Source organism: Haemaphysalis longicornis, unplaced genomic scaffold (assembly GCF_048455015.1).
Source record: "Haemaphysalis longicornis isolate Haplotype H1 unplaced genomic scaffold, Haemaphysalis longicornis Haplotype H1 scaffold_12, whole genome shotgun sequence".
Taxonomy (NCBI): Eukaryota; Metazoa; Arthropoda; class Arachnida; order Ixodida; family Ixodidae; genus Haemaphysalis; species Haemaphysalis longicornis.
The window spans coordinates 112,166,780-112,185,862 of record NW_027526225.1 but is presented as its reverse complement, the minus strand read 5'-3'; the positions used below and the strand labels follow the sequence as shown (position 1 = coordinate 112,185,862).

The window sequence follows — 19,083 nt, the reverse complement described above, 5'->3', positions numbered from 1 at the left end:
TCGTTATACATAGAGGTCGCAAACACGTAGGCTTCAATGGGGCTGGCAATGGGGAATTGAAAAACTTGGTTAAATCCAGGAATTTGTTATTTCGCTAAATCCAGGAATTCGTTATGCAGGCGATCGTTACATCCAGGTTTAACTGTAATGCATTTCCTCACAGACCAGTTGGTCGACCGAAAAGCTCTGATAAGATAGATCTCCGGACACACGGCTCGTGCCTAAATCGGGCTTCCGTTGCGTCCAAATGTCACTTGTAAATCGCGAAAAGGGAACGGCTCTAGATAAGGCAACACCCGCATCGATAACGAAGAAGGAGTGCAGTAGTATGCCTTTCTCTCGTAAACCACGCGTGTCGGTGTACATTTAGATCGTTCGTAGATGCGTTTATTTGTAGTGCGCGAAAAATCGTCGCATATGGGTCCGTTATTCGTTTGCGATTTGGGTATGTGAAAGTTTGGGCGATCGCTTAAAGGTGCACTTTCTGCTTAGGTCGAACGCACATTCAGATTTCGCGCTTGTCTCAGCTTCCTTTAGGAAGGGGTGGTAATGTTTTTGCAACGTGTTTCTATTAGATCAGGAAAGCTAGATAAACACCGTGTCTAAAAATCTCGTGCAGTTACACATGAATCCAGAAAACGGGACATTATCAACGAAGTAGCGCCACTTCACGCGGAAAGAGCGGTTCTAGACCCAAATGGTTTAGTTTTGTTGGGGTCATTCCCTCTCGGAACAGCAGTTTTCAGGCCTCATGCTGGAAGCTGATAATCAGCATTTAACTTTCGCCATTCCCTTTCTAAACCAGCATTTAACTTTTGCCGTCGTAGGCTTTTGTCTATATTCCATTCCTCCTTTTTGGCAGGAACGCAAAAAATAAAAAAGAAATAAGACAACGACCTTAGGATAAATATTTACGCATCTGCTTTATCACCAAGGTGGCGAACAAGTATTTCTGTCAAAAAGCGGATAGTTAGTACGATTTATAAACTGAACCAGTCATCGCGTGAGCCCGTGGTAATGCAGATACTGTCAAGTTTCATCAAAACTGCCTTGTCAGTCCTTCCCAGATTTAGATATTACGCATCACAGAGTTTTAGTGTCAATATTCAGAGAAGCGCCCGTCGAGCTCGTGTTCACGACGCACCTCGATCACGACTGGGAGACTGCGTTTGAAGCCGCACAGCCTATATGGTGTTGCAAAACGTATTCCCAGAGTTCGTGTTAGCAGCATTTGTGTTGCCAATAGTCTTCGCCGCCGCTTCCATTGTGGGCTGCCCTGCACTACTAACCCTTTCCCTTTGTGTCCTTGAAGCGGTCGCTACGCCAGAAGTGGACGATTCCCCAGAAGGTAGGGACATCCTGCATCTTGCTTTTCTTACCTGCTGCACGACAGTGTGGCGTCATTTGCATGCAGCGTGCGTGTGTAGAATAACAGTGACGTACGAAATGCTCGTACTGCGAAAGAAACGTCCGCTGTGCGCAGCGGAAACCCTGCTTTGCGAATGTCGCGATTTTAAGACGAGGTTATTATTTGGCCGGTGCTAATTCGTTGTTTTTTTCTCTACTCTGATTTGCGAAGGTTCTACCATTCTAGTCGACGTGGTAGAATCTAGCTTAAACTATGGAGCTGGCTTCTTTGTTTCAACTGCCAGGAAAATATTTGGCGCACTGCCTCGAAGTTTGCACCTCAGCCAGAACTTTCTAAACATTTTGTAGTCTTAGTTTGAAAGCCACGAGTGGCTCGAGAGACCTACAAATGTTGCCTTGGTACCTTCATACTAACGAAATTCACAGTTGCTTTTTTTTTTTTTTTTGCTGGAACCGTTTCCCGCCGTTAATTTTTTAACCCCTCGCCACCAATGTTATCTTTCCCTCTCAAGACCAATTAAGATGTCCCCATCTCTTTGTTTGGGCAGTATGCTTTCTGATTTTCCGAACACTTTTTTTTTTCGTGTAAATGTCATTATTTCGTATACGCGGTATACCCTATGTTCGCTTTTTTCTTTTTCGAAAAGTTTACGCTGGCAGAGCAGCCTCATAGGACAACCCAGGACTGTCCTTGGAAAGTACAGTCAGAAGCTTTATGGCAGGGAATGCGGGAACGCGTGCAGCTCCGTACCTGCAGAGCACTTTCCCAGTTCGTACGTTTAGTGGGAACACTCAAGAAAGTAAGTAAACAAACACACACACAAAAAAAAAAAAACAATTGTGGGATAGCGCGATTGTCTGCAGCGGTAGTACCGTCACGGCATGTGGAAATATCAGCGCGTGAGGGAGAGCCCTTTTTATCATCGCCCACTCGGGCAGCGAGAAACAAACGTTTGAAAGGGATTTCGCTGTTTGATAAAAAGCATCTGAATTGCATGGGTCTTCCTTGCAATCGCTTCTAGATATCGTAACGTAAGTACAGCAGAAGTCAAGAATGCTATCAAGCGCCGTCAGGGATTGTGTCCGCTAAACGTACAAACTGCGCGAGTGCGCCAGCCCGTCGCTATAGGCCTTTTTAGCTTCTTCTTCCTGGGAGCTGCCATTTTATCAGTTGGCTGGGCTAGCGGCCCTATAATTGGCGCAGTCGACAGGAAGATGTCACTACGCATGCGCAACACAGCCCGGAACATGTCCTGATCGTATTAAAGATTAACGAATGAAAAGGTATAGAAACCACTGTCTGCATTTAGTGAGCGTCATGCACTCCCATGTTTACAGTCATAAAGCTTTTGGCTGTACAAATATACTTTTGTTCTTAGCTTCGCGGTCACTTTCGATTAGAAAGCTACTTCTGTCTAAATTGTTTTTATTGGGCTACTTTAGGCGGCAAAACACTGCTGAGCTTTTGGTTTTAGTGCGGGCGAAGCTTGCATTGCGGCATTTCTCGCGAATCATATGTTTCCGTCATTAAAAACAAAGCAGACGTAAATAAAAAATGACCTCGAACGCCAAAGATAGCTCAACAAAGGGCTAGCTGCGAGCCTGGAGACCAAACTGGAAATAAGTACGGGAGCAAAACATCTGGCGCCAAGAGATGTGTTTGCTTTTATTCGGTAAACATCGGCTGCTTGTGTTGTCTCTATTGCCTTTCGTGTCGCTTATTGTTTGGCTGCTAGCGACAGCGCCTGTTGCAAATATCTTGCTCAAAGGAAACAGTTCGTTCCTTGCAAATTGAACCGCTTGAAACAAAAATAATGCTATTCGGAATACGAGTCGTGTCTTTTCAGTAGTATACTTCGAACAGCGCTAACACGACGGTGACAAGGAAAGCAGGGGCGGTATTCGCGTTTTGTCCGTTTTGTGCCGGTTTCAAAAGTGTCCGTTTTGAGCGAGCCCTGATTGGCTAAAAGCGAACACCCGGATGTGGCGCCTTTCAAGCACGGCAGAGGTATGAGCCACGGCTTCTCGGAGCAGACGATTGGGAGCAGGCGATTTTTCGTCGCCTTGTTGTTGGTTCGCTGGCGGAACAGTAAACATATAAAAGATAGTTTCAGATAGGCTTAGTCGTTTAAAATGTGTTTACAGGAACAGTTCCGCAAAAGTCAACTCAAAGCCCACCTACAACTGGACGTACGTCACAATAAAACGGACGCAACACGGACGCAAAACAGGCGTTTTCAAAACGGACTAACACGAGAATACCGCCCCAGGACGAACACAGGCGCTGAGTTCGCCCTTCTTTCTTTGTCCCCGTCGTGTTAGCGCTGTTCGGAGTATGCAACCGTACCAACTACCTCGGCTTTCATTACTGCCACTTTTCAGTAGTGTTCGGGATTTATTTTCACTGGGACCACTACTATATGGGGAAATGAATCGTGTGATCGTTTCAATCCTTCCTATTGTGCTCCCTTAACTCCGGAAAGCGTTAAGCTCGGTGGCTTAGCGTCAGACATTCTCTCCGTGTAAAATGTTGTTTTACGGGTACTTTATTCGTTCCACTGTAAACAACGTGGTAATAACTGCGTGCAAGCATTCCCTGGTATGTGCTTAAGGCTGCCTTAGATTCCCCCAAAAATGTCGATTTTGGTGTCGAGTGAAGTAAAGAGGATATGCATTGAAGCTTTCGGACCTTGATAGTTCTTTTTAATGTGAAAAATTAATAATGCTACGACAGAATTGATCTTGGTATGTGCATAATCTGTGGTAAGTAATGAGGTGCTACGAAAACTCGTTCTTTGCTCGAGTAAAATATCGAAACAATTTGAATGTTGTGACAATAGTAATTTTGCCACAGCGATTCTGGAGAACGCACCTTTTTTTTTTCAGAACGAAACCATTTCGAGCGAAATGCTTAGGGCAACCACCCAGATATCTCCAACGCAGCGCCTGAAAAAGTAGATAAAAGGACGGGAGGCGACGCATTCAGCACGCTTATAAATTAAAAGCAAGAGAACTTGCCCAGCTATCGCCACAGGTGTCTCAATGATCTGACGGGGTTCTTTTTTTTTTTTTTTTTTCGAAAGATAAGCACAGAGTCATGTGTGTCATCAGGCCCAAAACATGAAAGTACAATATTAGATATAGCTGCTTGTCTTTTTAATTATCTGATGGGCATTGTTGCGCGTCACAGCACGTTATTGTCGAGGCTACCGAAGGCAAACTGTCACGCGTTCCCTGTCCTACTGATAACGACAGAACTGCATTAGAGGTTATATTTAGGTCAGTGGTGTCAGCGCTGAGCGAGGTCTCGATTTGGTGATCACTATAAGTCCAAATATTTACCGGGATGGGAACGATGGGTTAACGCTTCAATGTCATATTGCTGATTTAGATAATGTTCTGAACCCTTCCCTCCCCCCCTTATCTCTTTCTGTAGGTCGCCAGCGACGTCACGAAATGATTATCCGCGAAAACGTGCCGGAGGAGCTGCCCCCTGATGTCGTCAGATGTGAGTGTTTTGGACGTGCTTTCAAGGTTCTTACCTTATTGCCTCTGGCTAGAAATGACATAATTAATCTCATAGGCATCACCGAATGCGGGTTCAACGCAGGTGTGATACTTTCCAATGGTCTCGTGGAAAGGGTTGTGAAGGACAACCCCCCTCCACCCCCACACACCTTGCCAGAGCCGCGGAGGCAATAGTGAGGTCTCGAAACTTGTTTGTACCCGGTTATTTCAAGACAATCCAAGACAAACTGTGTTGAGTGGCATGGCCAAAGGCAAAAGAAAATACGCCTGACGGAGCCTTGCCACCTCTTCCCTCTCCCTCTTTTCTTGCCATGTCTTAACGTAGCCTCGCACCAGGGCCCCTTCCTCCACCCACAACTGTCCGAGCTTTGTTGATTACGTTGGCGCGTCTTTCTAGCACCGTAGAGCTCCATTTCTCAACATTAAAGCCGGCTATCGTGGCCGACATCTTGAATATCGCGCCGTACGCAGTTAAGATTCAAATATGGCGCGGCTGCGCTACGTGAACGATATTTTCAACTATGTGTTCGTTCTTTGCGTTGCAAGCTGCTGAGGAGGACGCGTTCCCCGAAGGTGAGTATTCTTGCTGTCCCAGCTAATTTGCCACAGAAATGACCACACCAAATTTTTATTTAGCCGTATACTATGAGAAAAAAACTGTGGTTGATTCCTCTGTCATACGAATCCGTAAAACACGAAAGTGAACTGTGCAGCGAAATCTGCAGCTGAGCATGGTTTGCGGGTCGGCGGCTGTCTTGTGGGTGTGCTTGGCGAGCGATGCCCAGCTGGCGGGTCGCTTCGGCAAAGGTGTACTGGCGTCATTTCCGTGACGGATATGATGTCAGTGAAATCGTGGTGTATCCCGGCATAAAACCCTCGTTCAAATATACAACCCGAAAACGAAAAACCCGAAGTATAACGTCCTCTTTAGTACTAAAGGTTGCTTCCCCGCAAGAAAACCCTGTGTGCAGGGGGGCACCCTTTATAGGCCGCTTGCTTCGTTGTACTGGCGCCACTTCCCTGACGGATATGACGTACGTGAAATCTTTCGTGAATCCAGAAATAAAACGTTCGTGTTAAAAACTGGCGGGCCGAATCATTAATATGTGTGTGGATTACCCACTGAAGCTGTTTCGGTTTCAGTGGGCTCCACCTATTCATGAAACAAAACAAGATTGACCTGGGCGCAGACCGAAGGAGGTAACGAAACCGCTGCGTCTAGCCGGCCGGTGGTGTCCACTTGGTGGAGGCAGCGGCGGTATCGCGTTCGACGCCCCACTCTATTACGCTTCCCCGCGATTCCGCTGGTGCTGCGCTACGCCCTCTTCCACCCACGTGGCTCTAAACCAGCGCCGACGCCACACTCTCTCCACCTCCTCCCACGCCCTCTCTTCCCACCCTCTTTTCTGCACACGGGCGCGTTCTGTTCGGCGACATGCCCCGGTTCAGTTAGCCCCTCCGGGTACGCAAGCGGTGGATGCATACAGGCGTGAGAGGTTGCAACCCTGGTGCAATATCTGTGTCGATGTAAACGAGTCACACGACAACTTTTGTTCATTGCGATCACTGGCAACTGCCCGTTGGAGGCTGCAAATGTTTGGCGTGGACCGACGTCCAATGCCATAACCTACTGTAAAGCTTGGTTTTCTGCAACTACACACTTGATGGGGGAAAGCGGACTTTACGGGGCTGAATAGGAACCGAAAAAATGGTTCTGTACGGCGTTTAATAAAGATTCGGTGCCGTTTTTGTTTTAAAAGCAATTTTTAATGGCGCTTACCCTTGAAATGAACTAGCCAATAGGTTACCGTAAACTGAAACCAATTCTAGTTGAGCATTTCAACCCAAAGCACAACGCAGACGGTCTCTGGCTGCGTGTGTAAGGATGTAAACTGCACCAGCCTATATATATATATATATATATATATATATATATATATATATATATATATATATATATATATATATATATATATATATATATATATATATATATATATATATATATATATATATATATATATCAGTGTGTCGAACCGAAAAAAATACGGGTTCGGTTACGGTTCGGGTTCAGGTAAATTTATTTTGTTCCGGTTCAGTTCCGGTTCGACTAATTCTATCCACGAACCGGTTCGCGAACCGGTTCGGAGTGTTGAACCGGTTCGTGAACCGGTTCAGAACTGAATTATTAGCAAGGCGTGAAAAATCAGTTTTGTATACTTCAAATTCATCAAAACTGAAGTACTTTTTTTCTTCACTCGAACTAGTGGTTTTTTGAAAATGAGCTGCAATACTACTGTCAAATTTGAAAATATTGGCCAGGTGTAACAGAAAATGTACCAGCCTCTTTTTCACCACCCCTACTGTCATCCTAGAGACTACACAAAGCCGCCGCCAAGAGACATGAGTGTGTTATTTATTGGTGCCCCTTTCTTCGTTTTATTGTACTGCTTAGATGCTAATAATGACTTAAGACATTGCCCATTTTGCTTGAATTACTTCCTTGTTACGTAACTGCTGATGCTGGGTGGCAGAAAATTTGAAAGTTTTTTCGGTGTTTCTCACCCACTTCTTGTAAAAACAACTTCCTTAACGAGTCACCAAAGGCAGATCTTTCAAACAAGGCAAGGTAGGGCTTTGTTTTCATGGTCCATTTAGGATCCTTGGCCAAGCATGTAAGATGACGCGGCGGAAAAATATCGCCGACCAGGGGCTGCGGCCCCTTCGTTATCGGGCTTACTGCGGCAATCAAGAGCGAATGCTGCCTGCAAAACAATCAACAAAGAAAACTTCCACGTAAAGCGCGCAAACACACGCCCGCGCACACAACATGGCGTTTTATTCGCCTGTGAAGAGCAGCTTTACCTGTACAAGAGACTACCAAAGACGCTAGTGGAAATCAGCGAAACCAAACGTACAGTGCTCAACGCTGGGCACACCTGTCAATTCGAAAGAACACAGTCTCTAGAATTTCGAATAGACACGTATCTTCGCTTACCTCACCCGCCGCGGTGGCTCAGTGGCTAAGACGTCGTGCTGCTAAGCCTCAAAAACGCGGTTTCCATTCCCGGCCGTGGCGCCCGCTTTTCTGATGGAGGCGAAAAGCGAAAACGCCCGTGTGTTCGAGGTTTCGGCGCTCGCTAAAGATCCCCAGGTGTTCAAAATTCATCCGGAGCCTTCCACTGGGCCGCGCCTCATCACCTGTGTAGCGTCGGCGCGTTAAACCTCATAATCAATCAATGTTCTCTTTCCCCGTGCAGTACGTTTAAGAATCTTATTTCTCCGGCCCCTTCGCCCTATTTTCCCCTCTTCCTCGTTTCGTGAGGTTCGCCTCGCTTGTATAAAGCCGATGTCTCGAACCAATAACAAACATATGTGCGTCCCTTTCTTCGTGCGTCCCGTTAGTGGCGCTGTTTTAATTCTTGTGATTATGCATGTACCTAAAAGCCAAAATTTCAACACTCTTTAGCTGCTGTAAATAGGCATAGGCAAATGTAGGGCTTGAACCTTGGCTGGTACACATTGCAACAATCTCGTGGACTGATTGCACTTGCACTGTCCCAATGAGGGAGAAAGAGAGAGCGACAAACGTTTTATTGAGCCTTTTAAGGCCCCTTGTGGGGGCGTGGTGACAGGCGCACCGGCGACCACGGGAAGGGTGAATTCGGTGCTTCAAACATAGTGCAGGCTGCCAAGAGTTTGACATTTCTTCTTCCCAGCCTTGCACCCTGCTTGCTCGACCATCAGCAATATACCATTGCAATTAGGAGCCTTAATTGCTATACTGGTGTGCAGTCGTTTCACAATGTTGTGGCTATGGCGTTGTGCTGCTGAGCCGAAAGACACGGGTTTGATTTCCGGCCGCGGCGGCCGCTTTTCTGATGGAGGCGAAAAGCGAAAACGCCCGTGTGTACGAGATTTCAGCGCGCATTAAAGATCCCCAGGTGGTCAAAATTAATCCTGAGCCGTCCACTGCGGTGCGCCTCATCGCCTGCCTTGCGTCGGCGCATTAACAAACCTCACAATCAATCAAGTAATCAAATTGTCACCATGTTGTGACCGTGATGAGCGTGTTCGGAGCGTTTTGATTCATTGAACGGGTAACAGTGAGCGAGAGATTGCGAAGTTGATGGCGCGTGAAAGAAAGAAGCCCCTAATGACACTTACCACCCGTTATCAATAACGGGATGGTCGAACCGTTTTGTCGAGAACCGGAAACCGTTATTTCTTTTTTCGGTTCAGTTCCGGTTCGGGTTCAGCCGGCTCAAAAAATAATGGTTCGGGTTCGGGTTCAGTTCCGGCAAAAATACCGGTTCGGTTCCGGTTTTCGGTTCGGTTCGGTTCCGGTTCGACACCCTGATATATATATATATATATATATATATATATATATATATATATATATATATATATATATATATATATATATATATAGGGAGCAGTAAAACTTTGAAGATGGTAGAGAACACAAGAAAGAAAACGTAGGCAAGTCGCGTTGCTGAAACGTTGGCAACAATCGTGCCTCTACCTTGTTCGAAGTTTTACTGCTCCCTATATATATATATATATATATATATATATATATATATATATATATATATATATATATATATATATATATATATATATATATAACAGAATATGGAAGTAACGAAAGCGTCGCTCAAGACATTTGTATAGTGCTAAATAGGAGTCACTTCCTCGAGCCTTATTTCGCATATGCGTGATTGTGCGATGGCTATCTATTGGCGTTTATCGGCATGATTATGATGATGATTATGGTGTTTAACGCGCCCAAACTACACAGGTCATGAGATGCGCCGTAGTGGAGGGCTCCGGACCAATTTTGACCACCTGGGGATCTTTAACGTGCGCCGAAATATCGAACACACGGGCGCTTTTACTTTTTGCCTCCATCAGAAAAGCGGCCGCCGCTGCCGGGAATCCAACCCGCGTCTTTGGGTTGAGTAGGCTTTAGTCGGCATGCGTTTCTATATGGCTTGTTCATTACAGATACAAAAAAAATTATCGAAGAACATTAGTTTTAACAATTATCAAACGCGTTTGCGCTGCCTGCCGTCGTACACTAATTTAAATCCAAGCTTCATTAGGGATTCAAGATGCACTTTTTTTTTTAAGTTTTGTACTTACGCATCACGAGATTCGCAGAGACCGATGGACGAGACGTACAAGAATTTTGCATTGTGTTACGACTTTACGTGATAGTAGTGCTACGTCAGAACACGCGGGGTTACAATTTCGCGTGCAATGTTCTAACTCCTTTTCGTTGATTTGCGTCAGCTTGCAACCATGAGCGAAAGTAAGAGCCAAAATTGAAAAGAAATTTGCCTAGCGTGCTACATTATCATATCAGCCATTCACTCTTAGAATCAATCAATCAATCAATCAATCAATCAATCAATCAATTTATTAATATCTCCAAATGATACATGGGGGTTATATACAGAAGGAGGTCCCAAGGTCAAAGACTGTAGCGGGACCTCCTGCCAAGAATCACTTAAAATACACTGAATAATAGCAGCAAATGAAAAGAGGGATGTGTACAAGAATGATGTAAAGCAGAGTCAATAAGTAAATTACATGGTAGCAATAACTATACACAATCAATTTAGAAAAGAAAAACACTGAAAAACAAAGCATCAGGAACAATCTCGGTTACGTCTGAGGCGGGGACATCAGGTAGCACATTAAATCTTTTTTGAATTTGTGCAATGTGTTAGAAGACTTAATGGCGGATGGCATAGAAATCAATAGACATATAGCCGAGAAAGTGCACTGTCTGTTTGCCGTAGTTAGTTTTTACTCTCGGTAAAATGAAATGAAATTAACAAGACTAGCGGCCAAAAAAGAGAAACACGGAAACTCATTGCGAAGCACCTTAAACAAAAAATACCTAGGTTATAACTCACCAGTTTGGAAACAGACAAAATATTATTTGAACAAAGCAATGAATGAGCATTCGCGCCATACGTGCTTGATGAGATAATTCGAATAGCTTGATTTTGTATTATTTGTAATGGGTTAAGGTGAGTGTCGTATGTATTGCCCCAGCATGAGATGCAGTATGTAATATGTGGATTAATAAATGAATAGTAAAGTGATATTAGCGTTGAATGACTGAAGAAAGATCTTGCTTTAATGAGGATGCGCATGCCGTAAGCCATTTTTCTCTTTATATTAGCAATATGATGATGATACTTCAAGTTGGAGTCAAGTAGGACGCCTAAAAATGAGGAGTATTCACTGGCGAAAATTAGCTGATTGTCAATGGTAACAGATGGTGTGGATGCTATGGCCCTTTGATGGGAATGAACGAACTTTGTTTTAGAAGCATTAATTTTTAACTTATTAAGATTACACCACTGTAACACGTTACGAAGATCTACATTTAGTTTAGACGTTAGTGACAAAACAGTACTGTCATAGTTGTAGAGAGTGGTATCGTCTGCATATAATAGACATTTTGAAGAGGCAAGGCTATTCGGTAAATCATTAATGTATAACAAAAAAAGTAGTGGCCCCAATATGGAACCTTGGGGTACGCCAATGTTAGTTGTTCTAGCTTGCGAGTAGACGTCACTTACGGGAACAACCTGAATTCTATCTCGTAAGTAATTTTTAATGAGTAATAATGGTGGACCACAAATTCCAAGCAATTCGAGTTTAGTAAAAAGGATAGAGTGATTGATAGTATCAAATGCTTTAGACAGATCGATAAAAACTCAACCAGCGTAGAAGCCTTCGTCAATAAATGATTTTAGCTTGTCGGTAAGGGAAACGAGGGCCAGATCAATGGAATAACCAGGACGGAAACCAAATTGGCATGAAGAAAGGATATTAAATTTATTTAAATAGTTTGTTAGACGAGTTGCAATTAGTTTTTCAATTATTTTACTGAAAAATGGTAATATGCATACTGAAAAATGGTAATATGCATATGGGCCTTCAGAGCGGAAGCACCGACTGGGGCGTGTGGCCAGTCCTGCCTGCACTCACTGCCGAGCGCCCGTGCAGTCCCTGCCGCATGTACTGTACGAGTGCCCCAAGTTTGCGGCAGGGCGGGCGGAGCTTCTGGCCGTGCTCCGAGGGGTGCGGCCGCTTGAGGAACTGCTTTGGCCCCCAGGAAATGCCAGGGAGCGGGACAAAGTGTTCGAGGCCCTGGGAGCATACCTGGGGGCCTCGGGGCTCCACAATGCACTAAGCTACAACTCTACGTAACTGCCCGGGTCGCAGTGGAGTGTAGCTGTTAGGGTAGAATTCCTGTGTGTGTGTGTGTGTGGGTGTGTGTGGGTGTGCAGGTGTCCTACTCCTCCGTGTGATATTTATTTATTTGTCTAGTGTTTCGTTTTTTTTGTGTTTTTTTTTCTCTCTTTCACATAACGTTGTATATAGGTTATTCTTGCCCATGTTTTATATATTTATGTTAGCCCTCTACCCTATCCCCCTATTCCTATGTACTCTTTCCTCCCTATCCCACCTCCCCCACACCAGCAGGCGTTCCGGTGTCCGCCCCTAGGCGAGACAATTTACGCCTGTTGGTGGACCTTCCTTTCTTGTTTTTTTGTGCAATAAATACATACATACATGGGATAATTTTTCCCCGCTTAAGTTCCTCCGGAAACACACCGTTTTTAAACATTAGATTAATTAAACGAGAAAGTGCCTCTGAAATGAGATGAGCGACCATTTGTATTTGGCTGGGGTGAATATTGTCAAGCCCGGAGCTGGTTAGTTTGACAAGGGCTAGTTGACAAGGGCTAATAAAAATATATCGAATTGCAACGTACTGGAAGGTACCATCACCTCTAAAAAGCCGTCTTAACGACGACGACGGTAGAACCCGAAGCTTTCACGGGACGGATTCTTTCGTTGTCGTCTGTGTTTTGACTGAGTTTCGGCCTTGTCGAGACTGAGCAATCACATAGTCGCCGGCTTCATAACGGGAGGGACCCAGGTTTGATTCCGGCCACGGGAAGTGTTTTTTTTTCTCTTTCACTTTACCCGCGATCATTCATCATCATCATCGTCAGAGAAAGTTGGCTTTCCTGCAGGGCGTATAGGCGTACAATGGCATCAGTGGGGACATTAAAGCTTCGCTTTAATAATACGCACTGAAGACTACACCTTATCGACAGAGCAGTTGATTCATCATTGGACCAATTCATTAATCAATCTATATTACTGCGACCACCGCTTGACGCGCATCTTGTACCCGTTTTCTGGGGCGCAAATCAGCGGAAAAGGCCGCCATGGCGGGATATAATACGAAACGTCGGCGGAAGTACGGTGCGTCCGCGCACGGCCACCTCACGTTGCGAATGCCGCTCTCGCACGTGAGCGGAAGCTGGTGCGACAGGAACTGACGCGACGGGCTCACTTTCTCGTCTTTTTATTTACTGTTTCTCGTCGTTGGGAGTGTGACACCTTACCTAAAGGGCACTCGAGAGAGCAGCCGTATCTGTCCTTCAAGAAGGAGGTCACGAACCGGGGAAGCGGGCGGCACACTTCCTTCGCACGCAGCGGACGTCCCGTGCGACAACACTTGTTTGTGTGTTGTTGAACGATACCAAAGTCTCCGGCTTGATGTCGAAAGGCCTTCTTTCATTCCGTCGGAAGGCCTCCGTCGTTTCTACCGCGCGGCGTTTGGAACACCGGAGCGGGGCGGGGCAGTTGTGTACGGGTCGTCCACGAAAACTGCGCAGTAATACGTGTGGTTAGTGGCGGCGGAAGGGTTATTATTTTAGCGTGCGTGTTTTGTACCTCACGGGGAAGCTACTGCGTATGCCGAGAAGACTCCTGGGTGTTCTGCGCATGCGTAGTTGCGTTGTCGCTCCGCGCGCCCGGCTCACCAGACGTAATATCCTGCTCAGCTAAGAGGACCATAATTGGGCGGTTAAGCCCAATTATGGCCCCATGCGGCCTTGAGCCATCCCTTTCAATAAATGTTCGTTTGTTGTTGTTGTGGTGGTGGTTGTGCGCGTTTAAGCTAGAAGGGACTGAGCAGTTACGATACTACGTCTCCGTTAACATGACAGTCAGTGTTCACCCCCTTCACAGTGCGGTCGCAAACCGTCGAAGATGCTGCTGTCGTCATAATTTAGGAAGGTTACTCTTTTATGTCTAGTAAAACACTCAAGTCTTAGTGGGGACTTAACGTCAAAGTCAGCGTTGTTCCAATTATGTGCTGCTGTGGGAAAATGGATGTTTTTAATGTTGCAATGCTGGCAGAACTTTGTAAACCTAATCAGATGTTAAAACACCAACAGCTCACTCCCAAGCCTTGCTGAACCTAATCCCCCCTGCAGTGTTAGTGCTTGGTACTCTCACAGTCAACCTAAGGACATGCATTAATTTATTCAAAGCTGACACACGCGTAATACGGGATGACAGTGAAGCAACTAGTAAGAATACCGTAAAAACCCGCGTATAATACGAGGTTTTTTTCCAAATTTTACTACGTAAAATTTGTGCCTCGTATTATATGTGGATCCCAAAGTTTTCAGCCGAAAATTTGCACTTTTGGTTTCGGTTTCAGCGGAGGGTGGGCCATCTTGCGGTGGCGTTAGCTGGCTTCTCTCAGCCGGCGCCATTTTGATTGTTTTGACCACGCGAAGGATCGGTGCACGTTCACCGCAAGTCTATCATGATGTCGGGTGCACGAAGGCAGTATTCAGCGGCAATTAAAAGAAAAGTTATTTTATGTGCTGAGACCACCAGGAATTGCGCCGCAGGACGGCAGTTCAGCGTCACCGAAGGCAACATTCGCGGGTGGAGAAAGCAACTGGTGCTTGAATGGATAAAGTCTGTGTGGTGTCGGCGGCCTGGAGCATTGTTGGGGGTTCCCGTCAGTGCTCGTGTTGGACGCATTTCGCTGCCACCTGGCCGATTCCGTGAAGAAGTTGTTGCGCGAACCCCGCACCGAACTTATCGTCATTCCAGGAGGAATGACATCCCAGCTGCAACCGCTAGACGTTTGCATCAACAAGGCTTTCAAAGACTGCATCAGTTCCTGCTACCAGGAGTGGATGAGGTCAGGAGACCCGTAAGTGACAGCTACCGGATGGCTGACGCGGGCTTCTCCAGCGGTGCTTTGTGGCTGGGTCGCGGATGCGTGGGCCAGCATCCCAGAGAAGCTCGTCAGTCGCTTTTTTAAGACATGCGGCATCTCGAACGCACTTGGTGGCACTGAGGACCATTTTCCATGTGAAGACATTTCCAACAAGGCGACTTCGGGAGACAGTGGCAGCGAACCTGACGATGACTGAACGGACTTCGGGAGACAGTGCCAGCGAAAACTGACAATGACTGAAGGATAGCTTCAGTGCAAATAAATGTTTTCTGTGCTCTTTACCTCGTATTATATGCGGATGAAAACATTTTTTCTGATTTTGCGGTCCCCGAATTACACCTCGTATTATACGCGGGTCCGTATTATACGCGGGTTTTTACGGTATGTATCGTATCTGATGCCCTCATACACACAAAGAAGAAAACGTACTTCTAATTCTGACGCCCACAATTTATACGTCTGAAATAACGAAGGTAAGGGCGGTTGTCGTCCGTAAACTCAATTCTATTTCACCATATATTAAGGGCGAGCCCCTTAGGGGCTGGCGATGTTGGCGTCGCCTATCGTCGTCATCGTAATCGTCGTCTTATGTAGTCACGGTAGTAAAACACCGGGAAACTCGTTTATGTCTCGCGCTAGAACGTAACGCACACTAAAAAAACACCGGAACTCTCGTTCACGCCTGGCGCGAAAGTGCTTCATGCTTCAGAGACAAGAGACTTTTACAGCAAAACTGTATACCTCTACCCCCCAACGGTTTCATCTCCGTTGGCAAAAACGCCAAGGCGCCAAGAATACTCTTATGCACTCTGCATGCTTCGTCCCTCTTAGTTTCACGATCGTGGAGATGGCCAGGGATTTTTTTCTTTGTTCTTTGTTTCACCAAAAGTAAATCCAATCTTCCCGTGCTTTATAGCAGCTATGATGATCGTCCTACAGGCTTGCAACGACAGTAAACCCTTCGCTCGTTAGAGCCTCTCATTTGATAGTGTTGTGGCCGACTGGTGTTAGTAACACCCGTCTGAAGTTAGAGCTCGAGGGAAGCGTCATTATGATGTCTTCGGAGAAGCCATGAATGAGCACGGGATGCCATATCTTCACAGAGACGTTACATTGATGCTATCGCGTTAACAGTGAACTTTCTTATTGACGGCGGGCTTTGAATTTCACTGTCAATAAAGCGGGAATACATACGGTACCGTTCATTGCTGTTTCGGTGCAGGTGAAATATCCCCAGGCGACTAAAATTAATCTGGAGCGCTGCGCCCCTCACAGCTGAGTAAAACTCCCAGCTGTGCAAGTTGGTTTTGCAAAAAGAATAGAGTGCAAAAAATAGACACACGACAGACGAAGACGAGCGCTCGTTCTGTGTGTTCTTCGTCTGTCGTGTGTCTGTTTTTTGCGCTCTTCTTTTTCTTTTTTTTGACAGTCACAGCTAAGATGAAGCTTCGGCGCGTAGAACCCCGGAAAGTATAAATTGGAATCATTTATTACTGTTATCACTAATATAAATCAATCTAGTTCATTATCATCATCAACAGCAGCAGCCTACTTAGGTCCACTGCAGGACCAAGGCCTTTCCCATCGACCTCCAACCGCTCCTGTCTTGCGCTGCTCGAGTCCATTCTTAATCCCCCAAATCTCCTTATTTCGTCCCTCCATCGGGTCATTGGCCTTCCCCTTCTTCTGGTCCCGCCTCTCAGGAACCACTTTGCTTCCGTATTTATTCGATTATAAGGCGGTCACGATTATAAGTCGAGAATGTAGTTTAGTGAGGGTGTAGAAAGGTATATTTCTGAGCTTCAAATATAAGGCGGAGTATAACTTTGAGACTACGAATTATGGAAAAAAAAAAAAAAAAACTCGCCTTATATTCGAATAAATACGGTACCCTGGTGGTTCATCGGTTTTCATTTGGCCTGACCACATGGCCATGCCAAGCCTATTTCGAACTATGACATCATCTACTCGAGTTTGTTCCCTGATTCAGGCAGCTCTCTTTTTGTCCCTAAGTATTACTCTTATCATTTCTCGCTCCATGGCTCTTTGGTTCCCTGTACTTATCGCTGCCCAGTAATTCAGGCTTAATTTCCTTGTACAATCACAGCCATGAGCAAATAACAATCGCGCCGTTGCGCTACGTCTCGAAATATTTCCTGGTGGCTTTTGTGAAACCAGGCTGACCTACCGGATCGGTTCCAACCTCGTTCGTGATTGCGCGTATCGTTAATTAAACACTATGCGCCGCAAACAATGGTACACAAACGGCGTACGAAAGAGAGAGGAGGAGCGAAAGCGAGCGTTTTTATCGCTGCTGTCTCACTCGGCGCGCACAATGAGACCTGATGTGCTGCGATTTCTCCGCCAGGAGCACACAATGGCCCTTCCATACACCTCTGGCGTGATCCCGTTTCTCGGTCGCTTCAAGGCACCTCTTTGTCCGAAAGCTGGCCTGCATTTTGCGTTGAACACGAGTCGACGCGAAGCCGCGACACGCGTGTAATATCGCTGCCGCGCGTGTTGTTACTTACCTTTCGATTACGCTCGGTGGTTAATTAAGGTATCGTGTGCTTCTGGGCCCGAGGATGCATTTCGATTTGTCGAGCCCTGTAGCTGTCCAGTGCCTCCACGTGACATGTGTGACGTCACTTCGCCCGCTATTCTGCTGAGCGGGAACGCGTCGTTCGGCCTCTGTGGTGTCGATTTTTAATGCGTAGCATTATTGCCGAGTACCCCCACTGCCAGGAACGTGTAACGCCCTGCATTTACGCAAAAATGCAAATTTCGCGAAAGTTCCAAATTTAATCGTTAGAATAACGTAAATGGAGAAAATTGGTCGAAATAAATTTTGAAAAACTAAAAAATAATCAAATTATAAAAAAAAAATACGGAAAACGTCAAAACGTACCGCATGGCATTTCCACAATAATGTAGATTTCGTGAAAGTTTCACCTGTAATTGTTATAATTGCGTAAATGGAGATGATTGGCTGAACGAAATCTTGAAAAACTACGTGAATATGAAAAATATAAAATAATTACGGAAAATGGCAAACCGTGTAACGCCCTGCATTTCCACAATATTGCAGATTTCGCGAAAGTTCCAGATGTAATCGTTAGAATAACGTAAATGGAGATAATTGGTCGAACGAAATTTTGGAAGACTAAAAAATAAGAAAGATATAAAAAAATTAAGGAAACTGTCAAAAGGTTAATCGCATGACATTTCCGCAATAATGCAGGTTCCGCGAAAGTTCCACCTGTAATCTTATAATAGCGTAAATGAAGAAAAATTGGTCGAACGAATTTTTTTTTTGGTAGAGTTCTGACTGCTGGCGCTGAGGGCCCTGGATTCGAGCCCCAGTGGATCTAGTCATTTTTTGAATTTTTAAAATCAAATCGACGTGTTGTTTTCTGCGGTATCCACTTTGGGATCGGGGCGCAGCCTGTGACCACTGTGCCATCCCATATGTCATCTGGCGGTCGCTGGGCAGCAGTGCGTTTGGAAACACGCAGCGCGGTCGCATCGGTCACGCACGATTGGCCGTGAAGCGCGCCCCACACGGATACTACAACGTTCCCATGATACGCACTGTCAGCTCTATTTCACTTACGACAAGCATGCGTTGGCAATCCTCCACGTGCGGATTCTTTTGGAGCGTCTTTGTTTGTTTCTTCGTTTGTTTTGGAACGCATTGCGGCTCGGCCCAGAGCATGTGGTTAAGAAAGAAACCGCTGTAGATTTTTATTGTAATGATTTTTTCTGACTGATAAAATTTTGCCGAAACAAATTACGTCACGTTTGACCGCTGCGATGAACCTGCAGGCAAAAGTCTTCATTTAGCCTGATTACAAAACCTAGATGAGATAAAGTAGTGTTTAAGTCAGTAATTGCTAGCAGTGGCAAAGCCAGAAATCATTTTCGTGGTGTGTTATACGTAGGGTTGTTCGTTTTCTGATAAAACCTGCTTTCACCCGAATTTTACACCACGAACACGTTTTAGGAGGATCGGGTTGAACCCGATTTCTCCCCCAATGGACCTTTTCAAAGTAGCAATCTCCGCAATCGTGCACTGACGGTCCGCCGTACTCCACCAG

The 19,083-nt window shown here is 45.6% G+C and overlaps 1 protein-coding gene across 8 annotated transcripts in view; it reads left to right on the top strand.

The window, feature by feature from the left end:
* Positions 1-19,083, top strand: part of LOC144163271 (uncharacterized) — a 94,474-nt gene that overhangs the window by 35,284 nt on the left and 40,107 nt on the right. For 5 of the 8 annotated variants that reach the window (XM_077694158.1, XM_077694156.1, XM_077694150.1 and 2 more), the window contains 3 exons: positions 1,313-1,348; positions 4,805-4,876; positions 5,443-5,469. In XM_077694158.1, coding sequence (XP_077550284.1) covers positions 1,313-1,348; positions 4,805-4,876; positions 5,443-5,469 — 135 coding nt within the window. The remainder of the gene's footprint in view (positions 1-1,312; positions 1,349-4,804; positions 4,877-5,442; positions 5,470-19,083) is intronic. The other 3 variants (XM_077694152.1, XM_077694151.1, XM_077694155.1) reach the window with 3 other exon arrangements.